Below are 14,337 nucleotides of genomic sequence, written 5' to 3'. Positions count from 1 at the left end.
TGCATTAAAGATAAATGATCCAGCGAAGGTTTGACAGATATTTTCAATTGGTGCTATGCCCGGATCTTAAAGGTCATACAAATTCCATCCAGTATGGAGGTTAGATTTTGGTCAACTCACATGAATACAAAGTTTTGAGAGAAGAACATAAGTGGCTGTAAACACCAACTAGGATGGACATACACTGTTTCACAAAAGCTTCCGAACATCAACAACCAAACACATAACAAGGGAAGACTTGATGCGGCATCGGGTTTGGTTGGTCAGATGCTGAAGGGTGTGGTCGCCAACTGCCTCAGTCAAAGGATGTGGGGAAATAAACTGGCAATGTCCTGAATGTGATCTAGGTTGCTGGTATTAGACAATAGGTGCTATTGTACTGCTGAGGCTGCAGAGCGCCGTTGGCATCGGCATAATGCCATTTAGACACTCAACCCTCTCCCCTGGGGGGGGGGGGAGGCCATGTGAGCCTCAAAGGACCCAACCTCTTCCCATCAAACTAGTACTGTACTTCCACCAAGCAATGTTTGGTTCAGTTTATTTCGGTGTGGGTCTCAGAGTATAACATGTGCCTGAATACACATTATTTGGTAAGCAGACGCAGCCTTCAAGCCTGCAAATCCTGCAGCAGAAAATGCTGTTCCACATTTACTATCCCGAGGCTAACCGCACTGAATTACAGCATACAAACAAAAGGGGCAGGTTAAGAAAGAGGGATTTCTTTGTCATGTTTAATTTTGTCGTTTGACGCTATGTCCAATTGCACACAATTTTATTGCTGCTGCCGTGGCTTTCACCATGTCTGTCACACAACAAACCGAGGGAAACAATTTGGGCGAAAGCTTAAAGCGCATGGTAGAAACCTGGCTACGTAACTGATAGAGAATAGACAGAAAAGAAGTTATCACATTTAAACGTTTCAATCCGCCGGAGGCCCACAAGGCCTACAATGGAAGCACAGAAAATCTGGGGTCAATCTGAGGTAAACAGACACAGCCTGTTAAACTGTCATCTTCATGTAGGAGATCTAGCCTTGGACTAATTTAGGGCTTGGTAAACTCCTTCACAGGAAGAGGTCATTAGCCAGGTTATAAATCAGTGCATGGAAAGGACAACCCATTAAAATGTCTATGTTCTGCTGTTTATACTTGTTGGTGCTTGGGACGTCCAGGGGTGTGGTATTCAAATCAAGGAGACTATGTTTTACTAATGTATCACTTAAATTGGCATATACTCTCAATAAATAGCTTGGCAGAGGGTTGCAGAAGTTGGGCGTCGGTCATGAATGGCTACATCCCCTGCCGGCAGTAAAAGACAATCTTCCTCTGTTCGAGCCTTTGTTCACAGTGTCCAGCGAATATCTTTGAGAGTCACATAATTAAAAACACCTGTACTGTCAAATGCGAGCCGACGCAAAAGCAATACTACGCTTCGTTTATGTATAAGCCACAATTCCAAATTATCCAAGTTGTATAAACGTAATAAATCCTTTTGAGGGCCAGACCAAACAGAGCATGTCATCATTAAGGGCACTCAACATGAGGAAGTGACGTTATGCTTCAGGTCTAAGTATATCCATCCATTTAATAATTTGCTTATCCTCACAAGGGTCGCGAGCGTGCCAGAGCTTATGGTAGCTCTTCGGGTAGTAGGCAGAATACATCCCCAGCTGGTTGCCAACAAATTGCTGAGTCTAAGTATCAGGGGGAAAAATGAAATGACATCATCACATGATTGGGAGAAGACAAGCTTGTTTGACTGGATGTCTACCACTGGAATGAATGAGAATGTGACCTGTGTGTGTCTTGATGTGTGGAACTGTTGCTTCAAGCTTTGCTGTGGATTGTGCAGGCACGTCTGCCTGTAGGGCGGTGACGTCAGAGGGGGAAAAAAAGGACTTTGCATATTTGTCTGCTTATGTCATGGTATGGCCTTGTAAGGCGTACTACAGTGCATTCCTCACAGGACTCCATATTGGTGCGAAAATAGACCATACGAAAACGTTGCACTCAAGACAAAACAGCCATCGCTAGCCTTCTCATCTCCCATTGAGTATTTTATGAGGAAGTGTGAGCTTCTACTGGTTGGGGGTGTTTACGAGTGGCCTTCCTGTGGGTCCAAACAAATAACACGTCATGGGAAGGTTAATCTGAATGAAATTTCTCAAACTGATTAAATTTGCACATGGGCAGAAATTTCAAAGTGCAGTAGAAACAGGATTTGTTCTTTTGTAGACTTTTGACCTACAAAAGTGCAACCAGGTTACCCTCCAAATTCTATTTTTCACTTGGGAAAAACAATCTGAATTTAGGCGCAGACAAGACAAATAATTACTTCCACACAAGTACAGGAATTCATATTGAACTGTAGCAAATACAGCTCTATCTTTTGCCACTTGCCATCAATCCAAATATTTAATGATCATACTTCCTTGTGGCTTGTGATCTTCCTGAGTATGTGTACAATAAGAGTAATACTTGTAGGATTGCGTCCCGGAATCATTTCAGTCAAAGAAATGATAGCTTACTTATGGAGGTTTCAAAGAAATTATTTTTGGTCTTAAATACGTTGGTAGACTAATATGGTTAGATGCAAGTATCTGTTCTGCAATAATTTCCAACACTATTTTTCATAGACAAAATGTGACGGAACAACTACAGTCATCCAGGAGCTTTTCTGTCTGGTCTGGAGAAACCACGGCGTCAAAGCAAAGCTTTAGGACCGTGTAAAGTGGTAAATTCACCCAAATTCACGTGATGCTTTTAGAGCAGTCTGATAACAGCTAAGCACGTATGCAGCATAATTACACTCAGAATGTCTCATTTTTACTACCTGCCGCTGCACATTCTCGACTCAGGTCTTCAGGATGCAAATAAAAACAAATAAGGCCTTCATTAACTCCCACGGAAGAACTGCCTCACCTCCCAAGTTGCGGACACAAACTGGGTCAGGAGCCGATGAATCCAACAGTTATATTGTCGTATACACCACATTTTATTCCCTAAAGATAAACTACATTACTCATCCTCAAATGGCTGTGTCCAATTAGCATGACGCAATGCTAACGTATATCCTGTTTCATGCTTCGTTACGCTACATACAACTTCCCCTTATTGCATCAAAAGCAAGACTGTCCAACAGACAAACTTGACATACCATCAGCTGTGTGAGATTTGCAGCTAACCCTAATTACTCGTTGCAACCCCACACTTAACACATCAAAACATACGTTCATAAAATGCCCAAAGAGAGAAACTCAGTGGAATGAATGAGCATGATCCCACATTGTAAACCCCCCTCCATCAGTGAGAGGACTTTGCCGTAAATGTAGAGGACTTTTGATGTTGGTGGTGTTTTCGACGTTACTAATCCCAGGACAATGAAAATGCCTGAAAAAGGCAAGTCCTATAGAAAACTAGTCATGTGTGCTCTCAAAACAAAGACCACTATTTGCTCTTACCATTAGCACGCAAAACATCAAGGGATGTGCATTTTTAGTCAAAACATGATACTATGTATATGATATACACTTCCTATGTAAAGGTGACTGAACCCTGTGTGGGATGTACATCCAGGTAACAAACACAGACGTGTCCTACAGTAATATATGAATAAGAAATAAACAATCTATTTGCATTCAACTGAGTGCCTGGGGGTTCCACGGGACACTATACGAGGGCCACCAAATGTCTCTAATATAGGTTCGTTGTACTAAATTCATCCTGTCTACTTGATAACTAATGTTAAGCAGATTCCTTACTTACAGACAGTGTATTGTAGGTGTTCAAATACCTGACATGTTTCGGCGACTACTTCCGCCTTCGTCAGAGTGTCCAGTGTAATATAGGGTTTTAAATATTGCAAACTGTCGGCAAAGAGATACAAAGATAACAAACCCGTTGCATTGTAAAGAGCTGAAATCGTAGTCACTATGAATGTCCAGGAAAAACATAGGTAGCCTGGTTATTTTTAAGATTGTTATCGGAAAAGGACAATAATAATAATAATAATAATAATAATAATAAATTTCCAAGCACCTTTCAAAACTCTCAAGGACACTTTACAGTCACAGGATTTTTTTTTTTGTGCGGGTGAGCAGCGGCAGCCATATATAACAAGACAGCTGTACACCAAATTCCATGTATAATTCGGTGCGTTAACCCTTGTACAATACCAGAAAGTGAACGATCCAAGAACCAAATGAAAGAACTGTACATTTGAGTGAGTAAGCAGGGCGATTCAAGCGAGCTATCGTCAACTTACTTGAACAGAGTCGTTGGCCATCGCGGTGCCTGTCGCCGTGTCGCTGCCGGACAACCTGTGCTCATGTGGGGTTTCTCCTCCCCACTCCTCGTCAACCAGCTTCGAGACAATGGCGCAGAATGATGGATGTTGTCTCAACTTTGTCCCAACAGCCTGTTGACACAAAGGCGGTCAGGAGGTAATCCTAGCCTGGGTGTTGAGTGGACCCACCCTGTCGGTTGTTCCAAGAACTTCTCCCTTGAGGTTGTCTTTTTAAAAGACCGAAAAATATATGTACACTTTGAACGACGCTGGTTGTTGCCACCACGTCTCGCAGTCAGTCATCCAATCGGAACAACGGGGGCATCCACAATGGCAGCTAACAACAATGAGCCCCGTGAAAGAAAGCCCCCCACGCGGCTGAGCTTCCGTCTCGCCAAGACGCTGAAAATGTCACATACACGGTGAGGTGTGAGTGAAAAAGAGCGAGAGAAATTGGAGCTTCTTCTTCCTCCACCAGAGTTGGCGTAGAGTGCCGCCGGTTACATCCGTGAAAGCCCCTAACACGCCTCGCTCGCTAGTTGCTACCCCGCTCCCTTCCGCGCATCACGTGACACACAAGACACCGCCTGTCAGCCAATGCGTGCGAATAGATTGACAACATGAACGCGCGTGTCGCGTACGCCTACTCAAACCCTCATCTAAATATTGTATAGTACGAGCTACATACAGGTGGTGTGCAGGCATGCGCGGTCCCGACACCATCCAGCAGTTCATCGTTTCAGAGCACACGCGGCGGGAGCGCGCCGGATATGTCACGTGACCGACCACCTCAGTGGTTCCTAAGGCAACCATAACGTGCTATGAAGCAACTGTTAGCTTAGCGTAAAAAAGGGTACCCTTCTGCAATTAGCTGAAATACTTCTTATATGTTATAATGAGGTGGCCAGGTGGTCCAGTGGTGAGCGCGTCGACCTCAAGTGCAGAGGTGCAGGGTTGGAGTCTGGCTGCGGCCTTCCATGTTCCCCCGTGCCTGATTGGGTTTCCTCCTGGTACTCCGATGTGGTCCTACAGGCCAAAACATGCATGGCAGATTAATGGAACCATATAAATTGTCGCGAGGTGTGAACGTGAGCTTGTATGGCTGTTTGCCTGTGTATGCCCTGTGGTTGGCTGTCAACCAATTCAGAGTGCCCCCCCCCCACACACACACACACACACACACCACGCCTAATGCTCAAAATCAGCAGGGTTTGGCTCCAGCTGTGCCCCACCCCCGTGACCGTTCTGAGAATAAAGCGGGTCGAAAATTGATGTTATGAATGACTACAGACATTTATGTGAAGACACTGACTGTATTAGATTTCTCAGCAATTTGGAAACAGAAGTAACAGATGTACTACACTGCTAGTGGTAGTCAAAGAATAACTTCCCAATTATGCTGTGAATCAAACAAATTGACCCTTACTTGAGCAAGCTTTTGGTTGGAAATCCGTTGTTGATATTATTGTATACAAAATTTTTAAAAGTTATTTTTTTCATATAAGCAGCATATTTTAAAAAGTAAAATAGCATTTTAAAAAGTAAAATCTGACATTTTGGTCAAATGCCCTAAAACAATAGACCATTTCATCACTTGGCTGCTGTGAAATGTAAATTTCTCCACTGTGAGACTAATAAAGGCAAATCCAATCCAATCCAATCCAATATAAAACATTTCGATGATTAAAAAAGTACAACAGCGTTTCTTATATTTTTTATATGTACGTATTTGTTTTTCTTAATTAGGGCGTTCGTTTCCTTCGAACCTTCACCATTTGTCGAAAGTTTCCTCAGCCGCTAATTCCATCAAGGGTCGTTTTCTTCGTTGACCACAGCGTTTTAGGTCATTTCACTATTGTTGTATTTGTTTGATATTATACACGAATAGACGACACATATGTAATCGTTAATTATTTATTTTGGTCTTCTTTTCCAGTTGTCTTTTGGCGGCAGGTTGTTTCAATTTGCTATTTTTTTTGGACGGTAGCTTGAGCTAGCAGTGGGATGTCATTACACGAGTATTATAAACAGTTAGCTTAGCCGCTGGCGATGCGTGAGACGTCACCTTACCGTCTCGTCCAAGTTTTGTAATATGTTTTTTTTTGTTCAATTAGATTAACGGGGCGATTTGGAAGAGTGTCACAAGAATGTCAGCGAGCACGACAGACGGCGAAGCTATGGGAGCTGAACTGTCAGAGCAAGTACCGCAGGAGATCTGCGGTGAGCGGGCGACCACCATGGATGTCACACTTGATTATCAGCATTTGTCGTCAATTTTCAAACTCGTTCACTGACGCTTGTACACAATACGCATTAAATTGACAGGGCTTTTAGATGGACCTAAAGAATACATACCAGAATGTGTGATAAAGGTGTGCTTTATGTTAACTAGAGAACAAAGAAATATGTCAAGAGTAGAAGCAACATGTCTGAAGAAAGTCTGCAACATTTAGTTGTTTTGAAAATAAGTGCACCATACAGGAAAGTGTAACCATACAATTGTTATTTCTAAGAACGTATAGAATGTTTTGGTAGATATCCTCTCGGAGTCACAATTTGAATGTCTTTTTGCATATTCCAGCACCAGGAGAAAGTCATTCATATGCCTAGGCCAGAAACCTTGGCATTCAAATATTTGCCATCCAAGTTAGTGGGTTAAATTAATTTGTATTTCACCAGTTAAGTCTAAGGTTAAATGGTTTAATTATACTAAGCGTGGCGAGGCTTATGTTTATTGTCATGGCTAGGCCAATGTATGTGAGCCTCAATCACTGGCAAACACACAACAGACTTAAGTAAATTAAATACAAACATAAAATACATGTAGACATAATCAACATTTTACTCCCATTGAAAAGCAAGTTGACTTGAAAGTTCCTGTAAAATGAAAGTGTTTTGTAAATAGGACACCATAGCATACTTGTTCACAGCTCTGCCAATTAAAAATAATGGGAAGTATAATCACATTTTAAATCATTACCTTCGTTCTGCTCTTGGATGCTTTGGGGAAATGAGTTGGAACTGAAACACACTGCGGTTAACTCTAGACTGTCAATCAATCCCCAGACATTTTAATTATGATTATATACACAAATAAATATTTGTGTTTGTGTAAAGTAGAACGAGCCGGCTGGCTGACAGGCTTTTCAATTTCCTGTATATGATCGCTGTCCATGTCAAGCGCTTTGTTAGAGCTACCGCTGTTAAAGCGCCATATAAGTCATGTATTGTATTGTGTCGCCCATTTCTTTGATATCTATTCACTCAGATCTCTTGAATCAAAACAAATGTTCTGATTTTAACCAGTTTCCTGTTACAGCACAACCCTTCTGTGTTTGCTCGTTTTCAGCAGTTATCTGAAGACGTAAAAAAGGCCGAATTCACTTAAATGATTTAGGATTTTTTTTTGGAGGGGGGGGGGGTAGATTACATTCAATACTGACATATACCTGTAGATCAGGGGTCTCCAACCCGCAGCCCGCGGGCCAGCTGCAGCCCCCAAAAGAATATTTTGCGGACCGCCTTGACATGAAAGATTAATGTTAGTGCAGCCCGCATGATTGATATAAATGAAACTTGTGTGTGGAGCTGAACAAACCGCTGAACAAACCACCATTTTGGAGCTACAGAAGGAATTTAATCACAGATTTGCAGACTTCAAGACGGACAAAGCCACATTTCAAATTTTTGCGGACCCATTCTCTTTTGATGTGCAAGATGCCCCTCCTGTGTTCCAAATGGAGCTCTGTGACCTACAGTGCCACTCTGCACTCAAAGCCAAGTTCAGGGATGTGAATGGAGAAGCAGACAAGCTTGGGCAATGTTTTAGAGAGTTAACCCCCAGCTTTCCTGAACTTTCCCAAATGCTCGAGCGGACCATGTGTCTTTTTGGGAGCACATACTTATGTGAGAAGCTCTTCTCCACCTTGAACTTCAAGAAGTCCAAGTACAGGTCCAGACTTACTGATGAGCATCTTCAAGCCCTATTCAGCGTCTCCACTGCCTCCTCCCTCAAGCCAAATGTGGCTCGGCTTTGTGAAAAGAAGTGCTGCCAGGTCTCTAGCAGCAAGAAGTAGGCAAGAGAAGCCATGTTTAGGACAGTTCATGTTCATTATTTTATTTATGTTCAGAAAGTTAAAGGTTAAAGAACTGTGAATACAGACATTTCAAACTTTATTAAAATGATTAGTTTCCTGTGTTTTTTTCAGTTGTCTGTATCTGCCTTATGATTATAATTATTTTATTCATTTATTACTGGTTAATTTATTTTTTATTCATTTTTCCGTTTATTCATTTAATTCATTTTTTGTGTGTTAAATATAAAGATTTTGAGAACATTGGAATGTTTTATCTGTGCTTTTCTTGTGAAAATCCTGATGCGGCCCAGCCTCACCCAGACTTTGCCTCAAGCGCCCTGGGTCAATGGAGTTTGAGACCCCCGCAGTAGATAGACCTATTTCAAGTAGGTTAATATGGCATAAGGTGGCAGACTTCAAATGATACTTCTACTTTACCTCAAGTGTCGCATTCAGCTAATTTAGACATTATTGGATCTACGAGAGATGCATTCATGTCATTATATTCTCAAAGACAAGTAACCAAATAAGAAAAATTGCAAACACAACCTTCTTTTCAGAGACTCTGGCGCCCCAGAGTGGCCATCCAACATCAAGCTGCTGCATACCAATAAGGTCGATACTGTGGAACCTCCGTGCTATGGAGCTGCAGTTCCAGTTTCCCATCAGCCAAGCAGATAACTTGCACAAAGAAATTATCAAATGGTAAGGGGGTTTGTTTGGATAGAATAAATATACATTTAAAAATATATATTAAATGAGTTTGTGTTCTATTGCAGCCAATCAAGAAAAGACAGTGAACCTTGTGCCAGAGACAGTGGACCTTGTGTCACAGCGCTGAAGACCTTCATCCGTGCATGTCAGCCTTACTTCAGCTTCTTGGAATCCACAGCCAGAACCAAGATGTCGTACCCTGGTGTCAAGGTACACATCTCAATCATGTTACTTATTATTAATACTTTCTATTCACAACTTAGGGGTACAGACACTCCCCAATTTACGAACGAGATACGTTTCATACGGTCGGTCGTCAGGTGAATTCGTTCGTAAGTTGCTTCAGTGCTATGTTTAAGGTTTATTTAAGTATGTTTAAGGATTGTATAAGCAATCTGTATTGGTTTGTACTGACAAATAAACATTTAATAAAAGATATGCTCTATAAAGATATGTACATGTACAACTGGAGAGAATACTACATATGTTACTACAAAAATGTTTGTATATATTGTTGTTCGTAAGTCGACTGTTCGTAAGTAGGGGAGTTATGTTCTACCATCTTGCGCGCACGTTCTTGTGTGTGTGTGTCATGTGCAGCTGTTGGAGTTCTCTCAGCAACTGTGTGATGTATTGGAGCGTCTCGTGTTGACCTACGCCAGCTGCAACCTCCTCAGTTTGGACGAGACAGATCCTGACAAGTAAACACGCATCCAGACACACACAACCCACACGCTAATTACAATTAAGCCGGGCCGCTGTGTAAAATGGAAAAACAGAACATAAGCGTAAGGCAAATTTTTGGTTGACCTCAAAACTGCTCAATTTACAATTTATTCGGCTATGGTGCTTTCACTGTAATACTGAGCAGCCATATCACTATTTGATGAAACATTCGATTCTCTTGTCCGCAGTTTGTCTCACTTTTGCATCGGTCAAATCGAGCTGCAGAGACCGAGGCTCAATGTGACAGTGTTCCGCTACAGTAAGCCCACGCCGTACCTGGCAAGATTCAACACTGGCGTGTTCAAGCGCATGCGTTGGAACGTGGAGAGACTTGATGGAGGGCCCGCAAAGTAGTAAGTCTTATTTTTATACACATTATAATTCATGTGCACTGACTATTTTTTTGTTTAAATAAAAGGGCCTTTTATCCCCTCCTAGCTACTACCTGTGCTATGAGGATACCCCAAATATGCGTGCAGACAGAGACCAATATGATAGCCCAACGGTGCAGATGTGGTCCATTGGTCAGTGGGTGCAGGTGAATCCTGACCCCAACATGGAGAACATCTTTGACTGGTAAAATGGTGGAAGCTGATTGAATGATTGAATTATATTTTAGTTCTCAGTGTATCTTCGGGGAATATTCTTCCATCATCCCGAATTTATTCGAGAATTGAAAAGTCAATCAAAAGTATGACATGCAGCGCCATTCCCAAATTTGTTCGGGTTTTGTTTTTTCTTGCGGCGGTGCTGATAAAGCGCTGGTCAGACCTCTGGCAATGTTTTACCCTTCCACGAGGGGGCAGCATTTGCCTTTTGTCCATGTTAGCGTGTTGTTACAGCTTCAGCTGTTGTTAAAGCGGCATAGAAATCAATATGTATGTATTGTATTGTATTTTGTACTGCTGCCCCCATTTCAAGCTCCGATAACTCCAGACCCATTTAACTTAGGAATTAACTTTTTTTCTGATGAAAGAAGAGAGTCTAAGGTTTCTTAGGCTGCATTGAATGTTTATGTAGTTCTAAAACGCAATATTCTGTGGATTCTGCAATTTGAGTGAAAATGACAAAAACAAGTTACATGTACATGGGTCTGGAGTAATATGAGGTGCAAATGGGGGTGGCATGTTACTTCCTGGTTGAGTGAACACTGACGCGTGTGGCTGCCGCTGCTCACCCGCAGAAAAAATATCCCGTGACTGTAAAATGTCCTTGTGAGTTTTGAAAGGTGCTTATAAATGAAATGTATTATTATAAAAGGAAAATTCCGCCCCCTCGTGGATGGTAAAAAACATTGCCAGAGGTCTGACCAGCGCTTTATCAGCAACCCTCTGCAAGAATAACAAAAACCCAAACAAATTCGGGAATCGCGCACCATGTCATATTTTCAATTCCTGCATAAATTCAGGAATGGCACTGAATGAGTTAATATCCAACTTATTTGTGTGTTTGTTTCAGGATTTTGTGTGACATTCCTGAGGGCGCCTTCCACAAGTTGCTTTTTCTGGGCCAACAAGAGCCATCCAGCTGCAAAGCTACCAACGAACTGATGAAACTGCTCATGTCCGAGGAGGACATGTCACCTCAGCTGGAAATCAGTCAGGTTTGAGGAGGAGATTGTTCCGTTGTAAATGAGGACAGTTTTGGACAAGGGGCTCACCGTTAGCTATAGGTCAAGTGAGATTTCAGAGTCACCTGAAGGGATTTTAAATCCAAATATCTCCACAAGCAGAACCATGAAACAGTCACAAGCGTATTTACGGCATGTCTATTTCAGTATTAGCCTCGAAAATGACATTTTGTCTTTTATGTCTACTGGGCTTTGAAACGTTGATATTTTGCACTGTTTGCAGTTTGCTTACAACCTCTTGTCTTGAAATAATTAACGTTGCAGCATACAGTTGCATTATTCTAAACGTTAGACATTTTACAGTTCACCTTTTGTAATTTTGTAAGAAAACATGTTTGGAGAGTTCTTATAATTAAAAAAAAAGCATGCATTATACTTTGCTTTGAAATACTTTTCGTACACAATGGTTCGAATCAGTATACTTCAGATTACAGGGTGCATGAAATGGTTAATGCAAATTCCCAGATTTGGGATAAAGAAAAATTTGGGGACATACAATGTGAAAGGTGGTGTGGCAGGTCAATGAGGACCAGATGTTTAAATGTAAAAAAAATAATAAACACATTTAAATAGACGTTTATTCGATAAAGAAAACGTGATACAGTAAAGTCTCGTTATATCGATATTCTCGGGAGTCCGAAAAATATCGATATAACTGGGACTATCGATATATCCGACCCTGCGCGCATGTAATTTTCTCCTTGCGGTCATAGTAATATTATCGTAATAAGCGGTACGATCGATATAACGAGACTACTACTGTATTTTGCACATGAATTACTCTAGGAGGTCACTACAGCCTTAAGATCAATAATTCATCACACTGCTTTTAACGGAATATAAATTTATTGTAAATGGGAAACATCAGCAAAAGGTTTATTTACAGTCAAGATTGACAGCTGAATGTCAGCATTTTTGAATATCTACAACTTTAATTGACAATGACACATTCACATTTTACAGGAGAGCATCAAACAGAGACGATTATGATGTGCACTTGGCATCCGGGTTTTGGTGCTTCGGTTTTAGTGAAGAGAAATTTGAGGTAACCTTGAATCAAAGCCCAAAGTTCTCTTTTGGCTTTGATTGAGTTGAATTACAAATAAGATTGTTCAGATTTTCTTTAAAGGTTTTCAAAATTGCCCAACAACAAATAGTCATCACAAACTGTCGGCAGAGCTGACGTACTCATAAACGCAAAGTGTTCAGTGAGACTGATCACTTCACGTCATTTCGTTTATCCCCCAAAACGTCATCATTAGAAAGCCTCTCCACATCACTGAGTCTTCATCTTGTCATCTAAGCATCCAGTGACATTTACAACGTGACTTCATCATAAACATCAAGCCTTGTGACATCATTATTTGACAGACACAAGTTTCCAACCGTCATTTCAGCAAATACAAAAATTAACAAATAGTTGAAAATGACTACTTGGAGAAGTAATCCCGCAGTCAAAACTAAAAAGAACAATATGATGCATACTTGTGCTTACCCAGTCCAGGTGCTCCTCGGTCCCCTTTACGGGTGTCCTTAATCCACGATGCGCTGAGGATTTTGATTTTCCAGATAACTCGTCACAACTCGTAGGAGAGAGGTACGTCACTTTTTATATAACAGGAACACCAGTTACAAAAGAGCTTGAAAAAAAAAACAAAGAAAAAAATTGTGTTTAAATGTTGTCAATATGTTCATGAATGTAGGACATTATGGCATTTAAGACTTTAAAGGGGGGTTCAAGGACCGTCAGACACAAAAAAACAAGGCCTCACGTTTTTTTAAGTGTAGACCATATTATAAAGAGACGCCACAAGATTTTAGATTCATTCATTAATAATTGTAAATAGTTGAAAAAATGTTAGTACTGCAAAATCCTCCTCCTACACCAAATTTGGTGTAACTTCATTTCCATGACCTTGAAATTGCTTGATACAAGCAGGCTACCTTTCAAAAAATGTTTTGGGAGCTCAAACACACCTTGCGTGGAATGATCACACACAAAAAAAACACATTTTCATTGTCACAGACCTGCGCAAAATGAATATCTGGTAGTTTGGGGGGGGGGGGGGGGATATCATTTTGTGTGGAATTTGTGAGACCACAGGATTTTCTTCATCTTGGATCTCCATATGGTGGCTACCTCATGCTCCTCTTCCTTCTTGTCCTCTTTCGGGACAAAGTTTAATGCCCATCAGTGCTCCGAGTTTTGTGAGTGCTTCTGCTGCAAGACTCTTTTGCTTATTTTGAAAGTTAAACCGTGCTTGATGGCAGCGAGCCGGCTTGAAAACCAAGCGGCGAGACCACGCCAAAAATATTCTCCTGGTGACTTTGAAATCGCTCATCTTTTGATCTTGGTTTACCATCAGAGCCTTCTTTGTACAACATAAACAACAGAGGCCATTTGGCCTCTGGTAGTTTGTTTTGATGAATTGCAACCCCCCCCCCCCCAAAAAAAAAACAAAAAAAAAAAAAACATAAAACGATTCATTGTATTTAAGTTTCTTATCTACACTGTCTTTACCACCAGAGTAAAAGTCACAAATCCCGATCAAAACCCATCCACCCATTTACCACTCGGCTACTGGGCTACTGTATTGTTTTATTTTTCATTTCAAGCCCCACCAAAACGTTAAGGGCTGGGGTGTCAAACTCATTTTTGTTACAAGCCACGTTAGTGTTCCCCCAGAGGGCTGGTAAGACGGTAAAATCAAATAAATGTTTATTTTTATCATATTACTTGTACACAGAAAAAAATGGATGGCTCACTAGCGTTGAAATCAGTATTTAATTGTTGCTCAAGAGAGGAAACAGGTTAACAAAATTATTGCAAAATGTGTCCATTATTGATTACGTATGTGTATGTGAGATTTTTTTTTACCAATACCAAGGATCGTGGAAGTTGACACA

At 41.1% G+C, this 14,337-nt stretch overlaps 2 protein-coding genes across 4 annotated transcripts in view; one reads left to right on the top strand and one right to left on the bottom strand.

Annotated features, from left to right (window-relative positions):
- pkn1a (protein kinase N1a) overlaps positions 1-5,251 on the bottom strand; it is a 53,736-nt gene extending 48,485 nt beyond the window's left edge. Inside the window, exons 1-2 of one of the 3 annotated variants that reach the window (XM_089005539.1) lie at positions 5,218-5,251; positions 4,264-4,416 (exon numbers count right to left, since the gene is read on the bottom strand). In XM_089005539.1, the coding sequence (XP_088861665.1) occupies positions 4,264-4,284 (21 nt within the window). In that variant the 5' untranslated portion in view covers positions 4,285-4,416; positions 5,218-5,251. Of the gene's footprint in view, positions 1-4,263; positions 4,417-4,473; positions 4,842-5,217 lie in introns of those variants that run through there. The other 2 variants (XM_089005538.1, XM_089005541.1) reach the window with 2 other exon arrangements.
- A 1,162-nt stretch (positions 5,252-6,413) lies between these two features.
- Positions 6,414-11,511, top strand: LOC148892283 (UPF0575 protein C19orf67 homolog). Its single transcript, XM_089005542.1, has 7 exons — positions 6,414-6,504; positions 8,921-9,065; positions 9,140-9,284; positions 9,675-9,775; positions 9,989-10,153; positions 10,239-10,376; positions 11,259-11,511. The coding sequence occupies exons 1-7, from the start codon at positions 6,432-6,434 to the stop codon at positions 11,407-11,409; spliced, it is 918 nt and encodes a 305-aa protein (XP_088861668.1). The 5' UTR covers positions 6,414-6,431; the 3' UTR covers positions 11,410-11,511.
- The last annotated feature ends 2,826 nt before the right edge of the window (positions 11,512-14,337 follow it).

This window comes from Hippocampus bargibanti, linkage group LG10 (genome assembly GCF_051943395.1).
Source record: "Hippocampus bargibanti isolate YZ-2025 linkage group LG10, ASM5194339v1, whole genome shotgun sequence".
NCBI lineage: Eukaryota > Metazoa > Chordata > Actinopteri > Syngnathiformes > Syngnathidae > Hippocampus > Hippocampus bargibanti.
This window is presented reverse-complemented; position numbering and strand designations above follow the sequence as displayed.